Genomic DNA, 22285 nt, shown 5'->3' on the forward strand with positions numbered 1-22285 from the left:
TTTGAACATCCTAATTTAAATTAAGAGAGAAAGAGTTATCAAGGAGTAATCTACATTATCGTGAAAAGTTATCCAGAAAGATAAAGCTGGATGGGGCCAGTGATTGCTTTAGTCAACCCTACCTCCACTGGTTCATACCTCCCATTGCACTTAGGCAAGAATGTGCTACATCAATGCTCTACATGGAACTCTATGTAGGGCTGCCTTTGAAGACAGCTCGGAAACTGCAGCTTGTGCAAAATGCAGCAGCCAGATGGGTAACAGGGACCAGATGGTTCAAACCAGAGCTTGGAAAAGTTACTTTTTTAAACTACAACTCCCATCAGCCCCAGCCAGCATGGCCACTGGATTGGGCTGATGGGAATTGTAGTTCAAAAAAGTAACTTTTCCAAGCTCTGGTCAAACATATAAAACCGATACTGGCCCGCTTGCATTGGCTGCCTGTATGTTTCCGAGCTCGATTCAAGGTGCTGGTTTTGACCTATAAAGCCTTATACGGCTTGGGACCACAGTACCTGATAAAAGGCCTTTCCCAACACAAACCCTCCCATACACTACGCTCAACATCAAAGGTCCTCCTCTGGGTGCCTACTCCAAGGGAAACTGGGAGTCTGGCAACAAGGGAGAGGGCCTTCTCAGTGGTGGCCCCCAAATTATGGAATGATCTCCCCAATGAAGTTCACCTGGCGCCTACATTGTTATCTTTTAGGTGCCAGATCAAGACTTTCCTTTTCTCCCAGGCATTCTAACACTCTGACCCCAGGTCTTTTAACTTGTTTATCTGTGCTTCATGGTTTTTAAACTTTGTATGGTTTTAAAATTGTATATTTGTTTTAATGTTCAATGTTTTTAATTTTTGTAAACCGCCCAGAGAGCTTTGGCTATGGGGCAGTATATAAATGTAATAAATAAATAAAATAAACCACCTTGCTAAGTTATTTGCAAAGTAGTAGAAATGGGTAAAACCCACCATTCCTGATTCAAAATTCTCTGAGCAGTTTCAGAGAATTGTAGCAAAATCTCAGGCTTTCTCTGAGAGTTCTCTGGAAACCCAGAAAGACCAAGCCCATTCAGGAGCTGGCTGCAAGTCCGCTCTCCCATCCAGAGCCTACCCTGCTTTTCATTTCTTTAATCTGGGACTCCACAGTCCTTCCATTTCTGCTGAGAATGCTGGGATTTGGAGGATTAATTCTCCAGGCTCAATTCATTCCATAGACCTCCCTCCCAAGTAAAAATGCATAGGCCTTCATCTTTAATTCATTTGCCCTGTGCTTAGAAAATAGTCTGTAATGGAAAACACACTTGTGTGTGCGTGTTTTTATTGTAAAATCTAATCAGCTGCAGGCTTATACTTGAGCTCCACCTATAGGACATTTGAGAGTTAGCTATTCATCCATTTACCTAAAATGTAATTAAAACAAGAGTGTTTTAATGGAACTTTGAGCCACTGGTTATGATTTTCATTTTCCTGTTGCTGGAAGTTAGATAACTGGCAGTTTACCACATAAAGAATCCAGATTCTCCTCCTCCTGATTTGCCACAAGGCAGGCTGGGCTACAGACCAATTGCAATAAGAAGTCATTGAACTAAAATGCAGCTTGTAAATGCCAATTAAGATTGGTTAATATATTTCTAAAATCTTAATGGTTAGGTTGTAAAATAACACTGGCATACAGAATTAATTCTGCAGATAGACTCCCCTTTTTGCTTACTGGAAAGAGTATATAGGCATTGGCTTGTACAAACTCCCTGTATAGAACAATGGCTTCAAATGCTAAATATGGATTTGATTTAGTGTTCCATGTTAAGATTGAAATGTTCTAGGTACTGAGGCTCCACAAAAGCAGTTGCTTCTCTTTTCAGCACAATATACAAGATTTCTAACCACTACAGTCTTACAGTAGCTGCTATAGTGTTCGAGAGATAGTGAGTTAACTGCCTAAGGAACACTTTCTGTGGAAGTTAGAAACAATGATCTGTAAGAATACTTTTTTCCTGAGAGTGATCAAAAAGTCTTTCTAAAATCCAGTGTTGATTTTAAGCCAAACAGCCATTTCCAAAGCACCATTCAAAGTATTTGCTGTTGAAAGTTGAGAAGATTATATGGGTGTGGGGAGGTGAAAAGGCACCCCCACCAGAGAAGTCCATTGCATGAGGAGGAAGTGCTGTATATGGCTAGAATTTCACTTTGCTGCTGAATTTAGGGGAGCTATTCCTCCGCACCTCTGATAAACTTTACTAGGCTTTATCAAAAAAAATTTAGCATTCTTTCAGAATTCTTCAAATGAAAGCAAGAGCTGTGGATAAAATGTGGTAGCAACGTCAGATAATAATTCACTAATAGGCAAAAAACCTTGCGGTTTAAGAATGTACCTGTAGCCCACAGATATTTCTAGCAAACTTTAACAAGCAGGGAAATTGGGCAGCTATAGTGAATGCATCAGGGGAGCAAGAGACCTGACCTCCTCTCTGTGATATTGTACTGTCCTACAAGTTTGTAAAAATGCAAACACAGTTTGGGTTGGTCTTTCATAGTCCAATCCACTTCCTGTGTAGCTTGGAAGAATTTGGTAATATGTGCCTCTGAGCAAATGGTGAGTGGTGGCAACACCTGCCATCTCCAAAGATGGAGAATTACATTTTTGTATGTTTGTTGGTGTTCTTATTTTGCTTCTTTCCTGTGTTACTCCTCTTTCTACAAAGAATCTAATCTAGAAAATCATATTTCTCTCATTACTCTCAACACCTGCAATCAGCCCAAAGAACAGAAACAAGAGATGTGCTGTGCCGATCTTATTTTAGCAGGGAGGAAGCAACAATATTAAAACAGTTGATATAGTTCAGATAGTCACTTTAAATATATTTGATTTACTTCGCAATTTTAGTGAAATTTCCTACAGGAAATCATTTTCTTTTGCTTCTGTTTCTGTGAATATGTGAAGTACAACAACATTTTGCAACACTAAAAAAAAAACCCTCCAAAAACAATTGTGGAATAATGGCACTGACTGTTCTGCAGAATAGCTTCCAATGGACATGAGGAGTGTCTTAGTTTGCACAAGATAAAATAGTGGGAGGTGAAATATATTCTAGCAAAATTCTAGGTATGCTCTATGTTTTTAATTGGCCATGCCCACCTTTGCTTAAATGGAGTAGTTTAAGCATAGCAGGCTGAAAACATGCATCTTGTGCAGGCCAAGTTTGTTTTTTCCAACAGCCAGAGGAAGGGGGGAGAGGGGAGCAGAAGGAGGGGGAGGGGGAAGGAGGGGATTGGAAGGGGAGGGGGAGGGATGAAGGAAGGGGAGAGAAGGGGCAAAAGGGAAGTGATGGGAGGGAGGGAGGAGGGAAGGGCAGGTTTGATCACTTGCATGCTTATTGAGTTCAGTGGGATTTACGCCCATGCAATCATGCTTGAAAATGAAATGGACTGCCTTCAAGTTGATTCCGACTTATGGCAACCCTATGAATAGGGTTTTCACGTTAAGTGGTATTCAGAGGTGGTTTACCATTGCCTTCCTCTGAGGCTGAGAGGCAGTGACTGCCCCAAGGTAACCCAGTGAGCTTCATGGCTGTGTGGGATTCGAACCCTTGCCTCCCAGGTCGTAGTCTTAGGAAAGGTAAAACTGACCATGGGGGAGGAGAAGGGGGAGGGTGGATGGGAGGGGAAGGAGGGTATGGGAAGGAGGGGGAAGGAGGGTATTGGAAGGGGATGGGAGAGGGGAACAGGGGGTAAAGGAAGGGGGAGGAAAGGGGCAAGAGGGAGGGGATAGGAGGGAGGAGGAGGGGAGGGCAGGTTTGATCATTTGCATGCTTTTTGAGTTCAGTGGGATTTACTCCTGTATAAACATGTTTAGGATAGGTGAAACTGACCAGGGGGGGGGCAGGAAAGGGAGGAGGAGGAAGGGGAGGGGAGGAGATTGGGTGGGTGGGCACTGGGCAGAGAGGAAGCCCCTTTCCTTTCCAAAAGGAAAACATTGTGAACAGTAACATTCTTTTTCAGGGTTTAGAACATAAGAACATAAGAAGAGCCTGCTGGATCAGGCCAGTGGCCCATCTAGTCCAGCATCCTGTTCTCACAGTGGCCAACCAGGTGCCTGGGGGAAGCCCGCAAGCAGGACCCGAGTGCAAGAACACTCTCCCCTCCTGAGGCTTCCGGCAACTGGTTTTCAGAAGCATGCTGCCTCTGACTAGGGTGGCACAGTTTCCCCCACCTTTTTATTCTACAGCAGGCACATGTATCCTCCCACCCAAATTTAAAGCTATCCCTGGCCACATCCACACCAGGCCTTTATTTCACTTTGAGTCCTCTCTCCCAGGCACATGACTTAAGACCCGCAAAAAGCCAGGCAATCTGCAAAGCAGGAGCCACCTCTGCCAGCCGACTTATGTATCCCCTCCAGGGAAGGAACAGGTGGATGATATCAGCAACAGGTGGCTAAGTACCTGGGGGCCTGGTCCTGCAAGGCATGACCCCTGCAGAGGAGAAGTCCAACAAGGAGAAGGTGGTGGTGGTAGCTGAGCAGCAGCAGCAGCAGCAGCAGCAGCAGCAGCAGCAGCAGCAGCAAGCAAGCAAGTAGGCAGGCAGGCAGGCAGGCAGGCAGGCAGGCAGGCGGCAGCAGCAGCAGCAGCAGCAGCAAACAGCTCTCCTTTTCTGGGCGGTGGTGGTTCCTCCTGCAGGCACTGGGTCTGGTTGATGACATGTGTCACGAGAGGGCGGAGGAGTGAAACTCTTCTTGTTCTCATTCTTTCAGCAGCTTTTGATACTATTGACCAAAGTATTCAGGGGAGTGGGGGTTAGGGTACTGTGCTTCAGTGGTTCAATGGTTCTTCCAGAAGGTAGTTATAGGAGGCTACTGTTTGGCACCATGGAAGCTGTCCTGTGGTATCCTTCAGGGTCCTCCATGCTATTTAACATTTATATGAAGCCACCGGGTGCTGTCATGAGGAGATTTGGAGTGAAGCATCATCAATATTCTGATGACATCCAGGAAGTGAGGAGACAGCCTATTTTGGATGGGAAGTGAGGAGACAGCCTATTTTGGATGGGGTTGCACTCTCCTGGAAGGAGCAGGTCTGTAGCTTGGGGGTGCTTCTGGATTCAACACTGTCACTGGAGGCTTCAGTGGCCTTGGTGGGTAGGAGTGCTTTTTTCCAGCTCTGGCTGGGTCACCAGTTCCAGCCCCTTTTAGGCACAAATGCCACTGTACTCCATGCTCTGGTAACTTCCAGACTGGATTATTGCAATGTGCATTACATGGGGCTGCCTTTGAAGACAACTCAGAAACTTCAATTGGTTCAAAATGCAGCAGCCAGATTACTAGCTAGGATTCCATTTAGATCACTAATACGCAAAAAACCTTGCAGTTTAAGAATGTACCTGTAGCCCACAGATATTTCTATCAAACTTTAAAAAATAGGGAAATTGGGCAGCTATAGTGAATGCACCAGGGGAGCAGGAGACCTGGACTCCTCTCTGAGATATTGTACTGCCCTAAAAATTTGTCAAAATGCAAACATAATTTGGGCTGGTCTTTCACAGTCCAATCCACTTGCTGTGTAGCTTGGAAGAATTTGGTAATGTGCCTCTGAGCATATGGTGAGTCAAAATGAAAGATCACTTCTCTTCTCTACTCCTTCCCTCTCAAGCTCTGGATGTTTCCACGGGCAACTTGGTTTCATTTCTCAGAAAATGAAAGAGGGGAGAAAGGCTATGTGTTTAACTTTATGGAGAAAAAGTGAGAAAACAGGATCCACCTCAACACACCTTGCTATTCCCATGATCCTACTCAGTAATGTGAAATACTACCCCACATCACCCCAATTTGCCTCATTATTTGGGGTGTACGTAGAGCTGATGCACATCCCTCCCAAATTTCCAGTTCTGTCTCCATCCAGCTGGTTGACGTAATAAATGTAGTGCTCTAATATGGACTTGGGAAGTGTGATACCTTTGTTTATACACAAAGCCATCATTAAAGAAAGGAAGATTTTAGGCACAATGAGGGGGAGGAGAGAATTGTAAGGCCATTATGGAGAGCCAATGGCACGCTTTCACCTTGACTACAGGTCCATGTTATCTCTTTACAGGGGGATACAGTCCAGATAAAATAGACAGGAGCAGCTGATACAATTAGAGACATGGAAATCCTCCCATCCGAGGGGAGATTAAAAAGATGTGACTGCCTAAAGAGGTAATGAATAAAAGATAACCTGGTAGAGGTATATGAATTAACTAATAGCAGAAAGTGAAGGTCATACTGGGGTATTTATCCTCTTCTGCAGCACAAAAGAACATAAAGTATATATATTAAAAAAGAAACAAAGTAAAAAGTGACAAGAAGTATATTGTCTGAACATCTCCAAATGCTGTTGGATCAAATGGCAACCACAACTGGACTCTTCCCCCAGGCCAACAACAAAGTGCTTGACTGCTTTTGTAGCCAATCATCAGGTGACTTTCCATCTCAAAGTTTGTATATCAGGATTTGGCAATCCCAAGCTGGAAAGAGGGGGGGAGCATCAGGTGAATAGTGTGGGAGTGAGTGAGTTAGAATGTTGAGGAATGCTGTGTGTTCATTGGCTGAGTGAATGGGAGAGGATGCATTTATTGGTGTGTAAAAGTTGTCAGATAGGGCAAAGTTCTTGAGGAAGAGAGGGTTGGATTTTGAGAGAGGTGTTCAAGTGCGTACGACTGTGTTGTTATTCTCTGAGGAGAATTTACAAAGTGTAACATATACAAAACCAGTGAATAATATATTGTAACTACATGCATTCAGAACCAGAATACTGAGTAATCTTGTTTATATTTATTACATCTGTTAAATAAATAAAATTTAACACACACCTGATCATGATCTAGCTATCACATAGAACAAGTAGGTTGGCATAAGAAAAATAAGGGCAGCCACAGTTATTTATGGTGACAGCAAAATGCTCAGTAAGAGAGACACTTACTGGTATCAGGTATAACCCATAGCTGGTATCTTTGGTGGCTATAAATATCCAGAGGGATTGTGGCTTTCTGTTGCCAGTGCAGTTTGTAAGCAAAGGCTGAGGGGAAATGAAACAAGCACCCTAGAAACAGCTTTGCTTAACCATAAATGTGTGGTAAAAGTATCTCCATCTGCTCAAGGTAGAGTGTTGGCAGGGGAGATACGACAAACTCAATACAGATTTGTTTGAAAATCCAGGAGCAATGTAAGGTCCAGAACCTTTTTATTTTGAGGGGTAGTGCATTTCTATCTAGGACAAAAAGAAAAAAAACTGGTATCACTCCAGCAACAGGGTGGTCCGTCATCATAACTGCTTTCTCGTCAGGACTAAGCTTCAGTCTGCTGATTCTCATCTGGCCCATATCATATCTGTGCTCAGGTGTTCATTTAGGGATAGAATTGATGCCCATGGATTTGATGAAAATAAAAAATAGAGCTGGTTGTTGTCAGTATATTGATTTGAGCTGTAAATTGCCCTTCATAGGATTTGTAAAGGTTGACAAGTGTACAAACTGTGTAAAACAAGTGTAAAAACTTATCTTAATTGTATCACTACTATCCATCAGTGGGGAGGAGAGCCTGGCTGGGAGTCCAGAGTCTGTGAGTTCAAATCCCCACTTGTGTCTCCTGGGTGTCAAGGGCCAGCTAAAGATCACACCCACAGTGAGTGGCTCAGGGGTTATGTGCCCTGCCACCTGCGCAGCCGTGGGCAAGCTGCATAGTCCCAAGCAGCCCAGTTGCCCCCCAGCTGGCAGTTGCGGACAAGGAAGGGGCTGGCTTGTGCAGCTGTGGCAAGCTGAGCAGGCCCTAGCCAGCTGGGGAGGACTAGTCTCAGAGGGAGGCAATGGCAAACCCCCTCTGAATACGCTTACCAGGAAATCCCTATTCATAGGGTAACCATAAGTCGGGATCGACTTGAAGGCAGTCCATTACTCACCAATGAGAAATTCAAGTAGATGGTTTTTATATGCAATCAAAATAACTAATAAAAATAACTATTTTCATTTGTGTTGTCTGTTACAATGGCATTTCGAGTTTTCTCTGTGTGGACCTCTTATTAATTTATCAGGGGGGGGGGAAGATACCACAGCACATTCATTGAGATGTCTGATTAACTCTAGTAGAGCTGATGTTTTAATCATATAATGGGCCTTTCTAAATTTGCTTGCAGTGCTAGTTCCGATGCAACTCCTCAATTATTAATAAACAGTTGAACAAGCTCCTAATGATTTACATGGAACAGCTTCTGTATATTCTGTCCTGATGCATTTGCAGCAGCTTAGTCAGAAATCCAACCAGCAATTCAGTACCTCTCTTTTTTTGTTAAGAAAGCTGAGCCACCAATGATGATGCTATTGGAAAAATAAAATATTGAATTAACCTTTGGTTAGAATAGTAGCGTTGGAAGGGGCCTACAAGCCCATCGAGTCCAACCCCCTGCTCAATGCAGGAACCCAAATCAAAGCATTCCCAACAGATGGCTGTCCAGCTGCCTCTTGAATGCCTCCAGTGTCAGAGAGCCCACTACCTCTCTAGGTAATTGGTTCCATTGTCGTATGGCTCTAACGGTCAGAAAGTTTTTCCTGATGTCCAGTCAAAATCTGGCTTCCTGCAACTTGAGCCCATTATTCTGTGTCCTGCACTCTGGGACGATCAGTTGTATATAAAGCAAATGGTTGGAGCTGATTTTAATAGCAAAACTGGTATGGATAAGGGGAGCTGAATCCTCTCCTGATTCTATGGCTTACTTCACCACATCCATTCATGAAGGATAATAGCTACTAATAGAATCACAGAACAGTAGAACTGGAAGGGACTCCAAGGTAACTGAATTCAACCCCCTGCACAATGCAAGAATCCAACTTAAAGCAAACCTGAAAAGTAACTATCCAGCTGCCCCTTGAATGCCTCCCTAGGTAATTGGTTCCATTGTCATAGCTTTCTAACAGGAAGTTTTCCTGACGTTCAGCTGAAATCTGGCTTCCTGTAACTTGAGCCTGTTATTCCATGTACTGCACTCTGGAATGATCGAGAAGAGACTCTGGCCCTCCTCTGTGTGACAACCTTTCATGTACTTGAAGAGTGCTAGCATATCTCCCCGCAGTCTTCTCTTCTCCATGCTAAACATGCCCAGTTCTTTCAGTCTCTCCTCATAGGGCTTTGTTTCCAGTCCCCTGATCATCTTTGTTGCCCTCCTCTGAACTTGTTCCAGTTTGTCTGCATCCTTCTTGAAGTGCGGAGACCAGAACTGGACGCAATACTCAAGATGACGCCTAAGCAGTGCTGAATAGGGGGGAACTAATACTTCATGCAATTTGGAAGCTATACTTCTGTTAATGCAGCCTAAAATAGCATTTGCCTTTTTTGCAGCCACATCACACCGTTGGCTCATATTCAGCTTGTGATCAACGACAATTCCAAGTTCCCTCTCACATGTCGTATTGCTGAGCCAAGTATCCCTCATCTTATAACTGTGCATTTGGTTTCTTTATCCTAAATGCAGAACTTTGTATTTATCCCTGCTGAATTTCATTCTGTTGTTTTCAGCCCAATCCTCTAGCCTATCAAGGTCCCTTTGATTTTTTTTCTCTCTTCCACAGTATTAGCTATGCCCCCCAATTTTGTATCATCTGCAAATTTGATAAGTATGCTCTGTACCTCCTCATCCAAGTGGTTAATAAAAATGTTGAAGAGCACAGGGCCCAGGAGTAAGCGCTGTGGTACCCCACTCGTTGCTTCCACCCAGTTTGAGAAGGAACCATTGATAAGCACTCTTTGACTACAATTCTGGAGCCAACTGATAGTTGTTCCATCCAGCCCACATTTAGCTAGCTTGCTAATCAGAATATCATGGGGCACTTTGTCAAAAGCTTTGCTAAAGTTGAGATATATTATGTCCACAGCATTCCCACAGTCTACAAGGGAGGTTACCCGATAAAAAAATGAGATAATATTAGTTTGACAGGATTTGTTCTTCATAAATCCATGTTGGCTCCTAATAATCACTGCATTGTTTTTAAGGTGCTTACTGATTGACTGCTTTATAATCTGCTCCAGAATTTTCCCAGGGATTGATGTTAGGCTGACTGGTCTGTAGTTCCCCGGTTCCTCCTTTTTGCCCTTTTTGAAGATAGGGACAACATTAGCTCTTCTCCAGTCATCCGGCACTTCACCAGTCCTCCATGATTTTGCAAAGATAATAGAGAGCGGTTCTGAGAGTTCTTCAGCCAGTTCCTTCAATACTCTAGGACGCAATTTATCGGGCCCTGCCAATTTGAACTCGTTCAAAGTGATTAGGTATTCCTTGACCATTTGTCTATCAATCTCAAGCTCCAATCCTGCCCCTTCTACTTCATGTTTCCTGGGAGGGTCATAGACCCTTTTTTGGGAGAAGACTGAGCCAAAGTAGGAATTGAGCACTTCTGCCTTTTCTTTGTCATCTGTTATCATTTTGCCATCCTCATTGAGTAGCTGTGCCACCATTTCTTTTCTCTGTCTTTTACTATGGACATACCTGAAGAAAGCTTTTTTGTTGCTTTTAGCATCTCTCGCTAACCTCAGCTCATTCTCAGCTTTAGCCTTCCTGACACCATCCCTGCAATTCTGTGATACCTGCCTGTACTCTTCCTTTCCACTTCCTGTATGTGTCCTTTTTAGTTTTCAGGTCATCTCTAAGCTTTTTGTGAAGCCACATTGGCTTCTTCTGCTGTTTCCCCCCTTTTTTCCTTGTTGGAATTGCTTGCCATTGCGCTTTTAGAATTTCCTTTTTTAGAAACTCTCATCCATCTTAGACTCCTTTTCTCATTACAGTTGCTTGCTATGGAACCATACTTACAATTGTTCTGAGTTTATTAAAATCAGCTTTCCTGAAGTCCAGGGTGAGTGTATGGCTACTCTCAGCTTTTGCTTCTGTTAAAATCAAGTATGGTGTGGTCATTTCCCCCCAGAGTTCCCATAACTGCCACTTCATCCACCAAATCATCTCTATTGGTTAGAATCAAATCCAGGAGAGCTGATCCTCTAGTTGCTTCCTCCACTTTCTGTAGAAGAAAGTTATCTCCAACACAAGTCAGAAATTTCTTGGAGGGACCATGTTTGGCAGAATTTGTCTCCCAACAGATATCGGGATAATTGAGGTCCCCCGTTACTACTATTTAGTGGGTCCATGGGTGCTCTTAATTTTGAGGTCATCTTGTCATGCTGCATTTTATTTGTAATCCACTTTGGAAGGTTTTGTGTCCTGAAAAGGACATAAACAATTGTAGTACATAAACAGTATATTCAAGTGCAGATGTACAGGTACCATATTAGTTATTAATAGCCAATGGTAGCAGTTCCATATTTTGAGGGCCCCTTGGGCAAGATGTCCTGAGTGGGGGCCCCTTCCCTCAGTTAGTCTGCCCATGTGGCCTACTTTATATTGGACAGTCCTCTATTTGAAGGGCTGTCCTCTACTTGAAGATCCAAGTCCAAGATAAAGAGCCATGAGAAGAAAGAACAGTAGGGGACTTGAAATTGCCCATCAACAGTGGACACCCGGACAGCAGACTGAGCAGACACATGTGTGACCTGGCCACAGTCCTTGCCACTATGGTAAGGTGTGACGCCCTTCCCTGGCTCTCCCTGTCAGGTTCCTACCTGCTCGTGGCTACTGCCTCTCACTAGGCACCACCAGGGACTCCACCAGTCTGGACTGTCCTTTTTTATAGTTTCTGTCTCCGCTCTAGCACAGATCTCAATAGATCCCCCTGCTAGGCAGCACCACCAGTCATGTTCTACAACCAATGTTCCCAGAGACCTTGCCTGAGTCTCTCTATCCAGTTACATTCGTGACTGCGTGCCTATGCTGTTCCCAACCCCCTTGTATCAATGCAGATAACTCATAACTTAGGGTTGCTCTGGATACTTATAATGTTATCTTCTCCTCTTCACCGCTGCCACCATTTGTTACTGTTTCCCTTCAGCCTTGGTTATTACCTTACCCTCCCTTCTGGTCTGTGAAACCCCAGCCAAGGATCAGGCCTTCGGTAAACCAAAATAGTATTTATTAAATAACATTAATAACAAGATAACTTTGATAATGATCTACAAGCTTATGGTTTCATCTATTACTGTGATATATGACTTATTACTAATCCGAACTCCACCTCCCTCTTTCTCCACACTCTCCTGACATACACCAACTCACACCCACCTCCAAACTCCACCAAAACAACCCACTCACATCCACCCCGATTCAACTGTCATCCTTCCATTTATACTCTCAGCCATCCAAACACTCAGCCAATCATCCAGCATTCTACTGCTCATTTACTCCCCCTCCTCTTTCATTCCACTTACCATGTATCTTCTATGCAAACAGCACTTACCATATATACATTAATACAGGAACATCACATAAGGCATGCTGAATTTCCATTTAAATTATAATAATTATTTCTATGTTTACATCTGCAATAACAACCACAATGATAAAAATACAATGAAATAAATAAATAACAAATACAGCATAAACTGCTTCCTCAAAACCAGAAGTAAGACTCAGAACAGAAATTCATTTCATTGTTTGATAAAATAAGCTTCAGATCTCTTCCCAACTCGACTCTTGTTAATATATTGTATTATTAAATCCTTTAAAAAGACTTTCTACAAATAACATTTATTTGGACAGTGATTGCTTATATACATCCCTCCCTTCAAATTTCATCAAACGTTTTTATAACTGTATGTTTTGTAAATTTATTTATTATTTAAATTTATATCCCTCCTTTCCTCCTTGAAGGAGCCCAGGGCGGCAATCAAAAACACTAAAAACACTCTTAAAAACAAAATACTTTAAAACATATTAAAACAAAACATCTTTAAAAATATATTAAAACAAAGCATCTCCAAAACCATATTAAAACATCTTCAAAAACATATTTTTTAAAAAGCTTTAAAAACCACTAAAAATGTAATTCTGACACAGACACAGACTTGGATAAGTTTCTACTTAAAAGGCTTGTTGAAAGAGGAAGGTATTCAGTAAGCCCCAAAAAGATATGGTGCCTGTTTAGTATTTAAGAGGAGAGAATTCCAAAGGTTCGATGCCACTACACTAAAGGTCCACTTCCTATGTTTTGTGGAACGGACTGTTACCAGTGAGTAAATGTTTTAGATCCTCCAGGAAAACAGGAGAGGAATGAGTTAACGGGAAGGCTGAGTGATTAACCTTGGCACATTACAGACACAGCTGCGGGAGATTAGCTCTTCACACTTTAGCCCATAAAGCCGAGAGCTAGAGAGCAGCCTGTGTGGGGGTGTAAAAGGAGACAAAGGTGTTGATGCCGAGCGGTATGCTGGTAACTTTGTTGGTGACTCGTGCTAGTGAGTGTTTGAACTCTACTAATAGGACCTGTTGGTGCTACTTGCCAATAAAAGTCCTTCTTACTTGAAGTGCTTCTGTGTGTGACTGGCATTTACTCTACATTACTGGTACTTGGCTATAGACCTCATAATTACACGCTAACACGGACTTCCTGATAAGATGGTATCTGTAGGAGGCCCTCACCTGCAGAGCGTATATAAGTGGTAAGATAATCTTTCAGGTATCCTGGTGCCAAGCAGTATAGGGCTTTATAGACCAAAATCAGAACCTTGAACTTCGCCCAGTAGTTAATGGGCAGCCAGTGCAATACTTTCAGTAGCAGGGTGTCATGTTGGCGATACCCTGCCCCAGTGAACAGTCATATCATTACAGTTTGCACCAGCTGCAGCTTCCAGACCAACCTCAAGGGCAGCCCTACATAGAGCACATTACAGTAATGCTGCCTGGAGTTTACCAGTGCATGGACAACAGTGGTCAGGCTATCTCGATCCCAAAACAGCCGCAGCTGTCTTATCAGCCAACCTGGTAAAAGGCAATCCTAGCCACTGAGGTCACCTGGGCCTCTATGACAAAGATGGATCAAGGAGCAACCCTAGACAATGAACCTGCTCTTTCAGAGGAAGTACAACCCCATCCAAGGCATGCAATTGATCAATTATCCACATTCAGGAACCACAAACCCACAGCGCCTCTGTCTTGCTAGGATTCATACTCAGTTTATTGGCCTTCATCCAGCCTACCACCGAGTCCAGGCACCAATCCAGGGCTTCCACAGCCTCTCCCAATTCAGAAGTTACAGAGAAATAGAGCTGGATATCGTCAGCGTACTGCTGACACCTCACCCAATATTTCCTGAGGACCACTCCCAAGGGATTCATATAGATGTTGAACAGCATTGGGGACAAGATGATACCCTGCGGCACCCCACAGCACAACTGCCAGAGGGCTGAAAGACAATCACTCAATGCTATTCTCTGAAAACGACCCTGGAGGGTGGGATCGGAACCACTGTAAAACAGTGCCTCCAATACCCATCTCACCAAGTTGGCTCAGAAGGATACCAGAGTCAACAGTATCAAAAGCCATTGAGAGATCAAGTAAGGATAACAGGGTTGCACTCCCCCTATCCTTCTCCCAATACTGGTCTTCCATCAGGGTGTCCAAGGCCAATTCAGTTCCATAACCAGGCCTGAACCCAGACTGGAATGGGTCAAAATAATATGTTTCATCCAAGAGTACTTGCAAGTGCTCCGTCACAACCTCTCAGTCACCTTCCCTAAAAAGGGAGTGCTTGCAACCATGTGGTAGTAGTTACAAACCAATAGGTCCAGAGTGGGCTTTTTCAGAAGTGGTTGGATTACTGCCTCTTTCAGGGTGGCTAGGACCACTCCCTCCCACAAAGATGCCCCCTCAGTCACACCCCCTCAGCAAGTTTTAATAAACCAAGAAAGGCAAGGGTCAAGGGGACACGTTGTTGGCTGCATTGTAACATGCACCTTGTCCATGTCATCAGGCTGCATAGATTGAAATTGATCCCAAGAAGTTGCAGCAGCCATTGCACTGGATGCCTTACTGGAGACTATGGTAGATGTGGATGGGGCATCACTACAGAGGCAAGCAACTTTACCCTCGACATGCCTTGTAAACAATTCATAGTGGGCCTCTGAAGGGTCTAAAAGTCCATTTCCTGGAACTGATGTTCACAGATCCTCCTGACAATACAAAAAAGCTCCACTGGACAGCTACAAGGGTGCAATGGAGGCCAAGAAGCAGGCCTTCTTCGCCACCCTCACCACCACCCAATAGACATAGTTATGATGTTTTACTTGTGCCCAATCATCCTCACATCATGTCTTTCATCACTTGCACTCCAGCTGTCTTCCAGCCTGTTTCATTGCTCTTAGTTCATTGGTGTACCAAGGTGCAAACCGGGCTCCACAACGCCGGAGAGGGCGCTTAGGGGCAATGATGTTAAGAGCCCAGTGCGTCTCATCCCACAGCATGACAAGGGCTTCAACAGAGTCACCTGCTCTTTCTACTGGAAATTCCATTTAAATTTCCATTCATAGTAATATTACAAACCAATCGAAAAGTAACAGAAATTAGCAAATCTGTTACAATATTTTAATTTGAAATATGTTTACAGTTTATTCTTCCTGCATGGTATTGTTATCCAACCAATTCAGAATCAGCACTGATATGTGGAAAACATCTTGACTGTAGATTAAGCACTAAACATCTTTGTGTCTCCAAAATAATTACTGTTATGTTCATATAATTTCCTGTCTGACTAAAATATCTTTAAACATCAGGCAATAACAATAGCATGTTGCTCCAGATACTCTATCTCGAGGTTTAATAAGCCTAAATTTTGAACAGTTGGTTTTTATCTTATGGTTAAAGCCCTGTTGCCTTTAATGTTAATATGTTCTGACTGGTTGCCACCTTCTGAAGAGATTTCCATTATCTGTGGCATCACTTTCATATGTGTAGGCCTCCAGCCTTTCCTTCCGCTTTGATAACCTTCTTGCATTTGATATATAACACAATAAACACAAAACCCTTCATTCCTTCATTTGCTTTTTCTGGGATCAATTCCCCTCTGTATTCCATTGCTTTCTCTCTTTTTACCCACCTGTCTCATGTTGTTCTTCCTTTACAGATCAAACTGTATATCCTTACTCTTATTGGCTTTTTTTTTTTTTACTGCCTTACTCTTTTTAGCTACTTGGAACACAATGTTTGTGGGGGATAGGAGAGAACGAGGCAGACCACAGCTAGCTGAGATGAAGCAGTTCATAGTGTTATTAAAAAGAACATGGCACAGCACATTAGCTCAGCCTTTCCCAAACCGGTACCTTCCAGATGTTTTAGACTGCAACTCCCATCGGATCCCACCAGCATGGTCAATGGTCAGTGATGGGAATGGTGTCCAGGATGTGGAAGGGTGCATTTGCTATTAATACAATTTTAGAGGGAATGTTATAACAATGCTTCTTGTTGTGATCGCCCAGGAAGGGTGGCATGGATAACCAGACAAGATGCCCCCGTTACCCAATGCAGTTCCCCCAGGAGCTATGTTCATATGTTCATGTGACCATATGTTCACTGTAAAGTGGGCTGCTCTGTGTTATTGATTGATTGATTGATTGATTGATTGATTGCATTTATACACTGCCTCATAGCCGAAGCTCTCTGGGCAGTTTACAACAATTAAGAACATTAAAAACAAGTATACATATTTAAACCATATCAAATTAAAACCCATAAAAAACAATAGACAAGTTAAAACACATGCTAGAGTTATATAGTTCAAACTGTCTAAGTGAACCTGCAGTTATGTTTCACTTAATATCAGGTTATGCTGAATTTGCTGTTCTGTTACATGTACCAAATACTGTGTTTGTTAATTAATACAAATGCTTAGGATTTTTTTTTTTAAATCCAGCCTTGTGTGTCTGCCTGACTTGTTATTAGCAAATAGCTTTGTGAGTGTTCTGCTGTTCCCCAACTGAAATGGCCCTTCTAGGCTCGATCCAAAACTTCCCATATTGTTAGTGTTTTCCCTTGACTATATTGCTTCTTCTGCTATAGGAAAAGGCCAGCTTGCCCCCCTCAGTCACGTTTCATAAATTATAGGGATGGGCAACAAAATTGATTCAGTTCGCATTTCAAGCAGAATCTGTCAAATTTGCACTTTCCAAAACAATCAGAGAACCAAAACACAGCCATCCCTAGAAATTCACACTTGTTTGGATTTTGCAATGCAGTTCACCAACAAAAAACGTTTATAAAAAATGCATGTATTAGGGGAAATTGTGCATTAAAAACAAATATGTGAGTGAAAATAATATACAAAAATGCATTAGATAAGAAGAAATTGCTTGGAAAAATGTGTATATTACAGTAGGGCCCTGTTTATACGGCGGGTTAGGGACCAGCCCCCCGCCGTAAAGTGGAAATCGCCGTAAAGCAGAACCCCATTGAGTATAATGAGGCGCGTCGCGTGAAAATGATGCGAAAATGCTGCAAAAGTGCAAAAATCGGCTTTAAAATGGGGAATGAAAGCCACTGCATTAGCAGAACGCCGGGGAGCGAAGCGCCGGGAAGTGGGGCCCTACTGTAGTCAAAATGGCCTACAAAAAGTCACAAATTGCTGCAGAAATGTGGAGATCCGAATTTACGATTGGAAAAATGAGAAACTGAGAGAACCCAAACTGACAGCTCTTTCCATCCCTAAGTAAACATGCCCCTTACCCAAAAAGCAAATACTGTCACTTGAAAACTGATGCTTCATAAAGCTATCCAGCTATATAATTACTATCTAAAGCCTAAAAATATACACACCTCTGCCAGCATCTTTGTCCTGTCTTAATGACTTAAAAATAGGTAAAAAATAATAGCTTCTACATGCCTGGGTAGGCTTGACTAAACAAAAATATTTTTAGAAGGTGCCAAAAAGAGTACAATGAAGGCACCTGCTAATGTCAGAAGTTGTTGGACTCCAACTTTCATCAGCCCTAGCCAGCATAGCAAAAAGTCAGGAATGCTGGGAGGTATAGTCAGCAATATCTGGAGGGCCACAGGTTCCCTGTCAGATCCCAGGCATGATGTGGGGGAAGGGCCTGGAGATTTTGGGGGGGTAGCCTATGCTACAACCCTATTGCCATGGGGAGGGGGTATGAGGCTAAATAGTAGATCAAGCTTGAGGACATTTATGGAAACTAAGTTCCTGTATCTTTGTACTTATTGTCCAGATTTGGCTGGAATAAAGACGTGAAGGCCCAGGAAAAAATTCAGGGGGAAAACCATTGGGGTTCCCTCCCAAAATGGGGGGTTTAAAAAGATCCCCTCCAGTTTTTTCTAGTTTTTGCCTGGGCCTTCACATCTCTAGGCTGGAGACAGTCAGAAGTAGTGTTAGAGCAAAACAGGCATGGACAGTGAGTTGCTGGCCCTGGCCCTTCTCTAGAACAGTGTTGGTGTGGGTGCTTGTGCAGTTAGACTAAGACGTTGTTTTAGAAACAAAGATATGTGTGCTTCCCTATGTAGCATGCAGTCTCAAGACCTACCATTCCCCAAGTTCCTCCTGCTCAGACGGGGAGGAGGGAGAGCTGGTGGGAGGGGCAAACTAATACAATAATCAGGGTCTGCATCAGAAACCACATTTTTACAGAGTATTGTTGAACCAAACCTCTAACTAACTAACCTGATGTGATGTGTTAATTGCTCAGCTAAGGCAGTGATTCTCAAACGGTGCACCCAGGCACACTGGTGCGCCCTAAGAGGTGCCACAAATATTATGAAAGTATATTTTAAAAATGAGAAGAAACCCATTTGTATAGGGTAAGTAATAGTTTTCTATAGTTTATTTTTATTCATAGTTTAAAATATATTAAAATATTTTTAATTTTGTACATAAAGTGCGCCAGAATATTTTTATATGTTTTACAGTGCGCCGCGAACCAAAAAAGTTTGAGTACCACTGAGCTAAGGTGATATGCTATACTCTCATGAACCATCCCTAGATTATGAAGGCAGGAGGTACCTTTCAGCCCTTTGCGGTTTTCTTCCTACTGCCACCAGTAAAAGCACAAAAGGATCCTTATGCAATGTTTTAGAACCTGTAAATATTGGCAAGAGGGCTAAAAAACATAATTTCTTGGAATCTCTTGCCATGCCACTCGTGCCATGATGTCTGTGTTCTCCCTCGTCCAATACCAGTTGCTGGGAATCACAAGTGGGGCGAGTGCTGTTGTGCTCGTGTCCTGCTTGCGGGCTTCCCATAGGCATCTGGCTGGCCACTGTGAGAACAGGTGGCGGGACTAGGTGAGCTTTTGGTCTGATCCAGCAGGGCTCTTCTTGTGTTTGTATATGCATGAGCATATGATAGTTGCAGCTAGAAACGTCCACAGTTTGACTGGAAGCGACAATTATCATGTACTGAGGGTGTCAAGAGAACAATAACTCATTAGATATGTATGTTTTCTTCACCCTTTCCCAATAGCACCAGTAGTGGATAAGACCACCTCCTGTCAAGTTGCTACACCCACCCCTTTTGAGTTTGATTGATGACATCAGTGGATATCCCTCACCGGAAATCCCACCCCAGAAATCCCATCCCAGAAGTTCCAGTCCCCCAATGACTTCACGGGATATCCCGCCCCCCAGAAGCCCCATCTCTGATGTCCCATCCAAGAAACAGAAGCCATGTGACCCCCCCCCCTGTGAGCATGTGGCACCCCACTGGACCAAAGGGTATATTTTTTACTCAAAATGGGGTCCTGGATTGGCCCTATAGGGGCATGTGACCCCTCTACGAGCACATGCTCTCCAGGGGACCAATATGAAGAGGTTTAAGTCCCTTAGGTCAAAATAGTTTATTTTAACTCCATCTCCAGATTAGCCCAATAGGGACAACTGAGCCCTCTACAGCTACGTCACCCAATCGCGCACCAATAGGGCGAGGTTTTGAAGGAGTGCATTTTGCATGCCCAGACATGTTCTGAGGGTTGAACATGGAAGCATCAACAGCAACATTGGGTTAGTAGGTTTTTCCTATCCTCCAGCAGCTTTGAAAATGCACTCAAAAAGGCTGGTAAAGCCTAGTAGTTTACACACCACACATACAGACCATAAATGTACACTCATCATCCACCCATACAGTATACACACACACACACCTATTTCTCTTCACCTTTGAGAAGTATCTCCCCTTCCCTCTCCCTGCCCTTTCCATCGGAGTGCCGCAGGGAGGGTAGAAACAATGTCTCTTACTCAATTGTGAAGAAAAATAGGTGTGTGTGTGTGTGTATGCGCTGTATGGGTGGATGATGAGTGTACATTTATGGTCTGTATGTGTGTGTGGGTGGGTGTGCCTGTATCCAGTATACATTGGCATCCAGGCTAAAAAGGGTTAGCCACCCCTGTTTTACGGAGTGTTGTAAGCCCAGGATTGGCTCCTGCCCCCAAAGTGCTTCAAGGTTGTCTGGATCACATGATGACTCACAGTGGAATGTTGGAATGACTCCATTGGAAAGCCCTGAACTTGAGGTGATTTGAGGCTAAATAGGCACTGTCCCCACACAACCCAGAATGAAGACGTGATAGGACACAATAAGTGAATTTAAACTATGGGAGAAATATTTATTTACTTAAAAGTCTGGTCTGCAGCTTAAAACCTCACCCCTTCAGCATGGGCACACTTGCTACCAAGGTGAGACCTAGGAAACCATGCTCCTGGCAGGAGAAGCAAATCCACCTATAGGTCAGATGCCTTGATTTGTGTGCTGAGAGGTCTCTTCAAGTATCATTAGCCCTGAGGCAGTAAAGAGTTGGGCTCTTTAAAGCCATCAAGGCTCTTTATCCCAGGTTTCTTTTGAGCTAATAAAGTTGGTTTGGATAAGCCTCCTTTCACTTCCCTGAAGTCTCTGAATGCCCATGATTGTCCCCTATGCCTTGTCTTTCCCTCCAGCCTGCACTGAGCATGCCACGTGTGACCGATTCCTGCAGGAAAGCCTCAACGCCCCCCAACTACCTGGTACAGTAGAGCACCGGCAGCAACAACAACAAAATGGCAGGACTTCAGCCCAGCCCTTTTCATCACGTTGGAAAGACTCAGGTGTGTGAAAACCCTCCTGAAGTTTAGGGGCACAGATGTTTGGATAGATGGTGAAGATATTCAGCTGACAAGGTAGCAAGGATTGGTTTCGTTTGATTGTTTCTTGGAGGGTGCTATTACATTCAGGTCTTGTTTGGCTTCCCCGAAGCATCTGGTTGGCCACAGTGAGAACAGATGCTGGACGAGATGGGCCTTTGGTTTGTTCCACCAGCCAGGCTCTTCTTTTGTTCTTATGCTTTTTTTCTTTTAACATTAGAAAGCTAAGCTGCGGCTCCAAGCACCCAGCTGCAGATCTTTTAAAAAATGGGTACCAGAATGTCTCTGGGAATGACACTACAGGAGGGGTTCCCAGACTGTAGACCCTGGACAACCAGTGGTCCATGAGCTTCATTCAGGCAGTCTGTGCCATGTCTGCATGAAACATTCATATTCATGTGTTTTGATTTGTTATATCGTGTTTTCAAATTGTAATACAATAAAATACAATAGATAAGAAATAAAAGAAGCAATAAAAATACAATTAAAAATCATACAGCATCTAACATGGTGCATTACGACTGCTTTGACACACAGAAAAATCATGAAGTGGTCCACCAAGACCCGCAAGCACTTTACAAGTGGTGACGTGTGGGAGCCACTGCACTACAGGATGACACAGGGCCATTCCCAGAGCCACTCCTGGGGGGGAAATGGCTGTGCCCACTGGACATTGATCCTAGGGACATTCCAGCACACATTTTTAAAGAGAGTGGCATTTGGGCTGCTGATCAGAGCCCAACAGCCACTTGGAGCAGGCTTAGATTGTTTAAAGAAAGAACAATCTTTGTCTATGTGTGAGTACTGTATATCCACAAAGTCCCTGAAATCTCCCCACCTTCGCAGTGAAGGTATGTGGGGTATAGCGCTCGGCCCTCAACAAAAATTCTCCTTCTGAGAATTTTAGGGTCCACCGGAACTAGCTAATCCTGGGAGGGCAGCGTTGGGCAGGTTGCTATCATGACAGGTTCCGTGGCTATGGGGAGATTCAGTGAATCCAATAACCATGGCCCTATCCACACCTCAATGGACTGGGTTACAAAAGGCAGCAAAGCCAGCCCAGCTTGTTCAAGTGCATCTGTCCCTCTAAAGAAGTGGTACCCAATGGGATGCCCTCTAGATGTTTTGGGCTATTACTCCCATCACCCCTGACCATTGGCCATGCTGACAGGGGCTGATGGGTGATGAAGTCCAATGACATCTGGAGGTCACCATGTTGGCTACCCCTGATCTCAGGTGTGGGCAAAATTTGTCCACTGTGCAAGCTGGGCT

General features: G+C 43.6%; 1 protein-coding gene across 1 annotated transcript in view; it reads left to right on the forward strand.

The window, feature by feature from the left end:
* TFPI (tissue factor pathway inhibitor) overlaps positions 1 to 22285 on the forward strand; it is a 117728-nt gene that overhangs the window by 21763 nt on the left and 73680 nt on the right. The window contains exon 3 of the mRNA XM_061612686.1: positions 20831 to 20977. Coding sequence (XP_061468670.1) covers positions 20831 to 20977 — 147 coding nt within the window. The remainder of the gene's footprint in view (positions 1 to 20830; positions 20978 to 22285) is intronic.

Source organism: Rhineura floridana, chromosome 2 (genome assembly GCF_030035675.1).
Source record: "Rhineura floridana isolate rRhiFlo1 chromosome 2, rRhiFlo1.hap2, whole genome shotgun sequence".
NCBI lineage: Eukaryota > Metazoa > Chordata > Lepidosauria > Squamata > Rhineuridae > Rhineura > Rhineura floridana.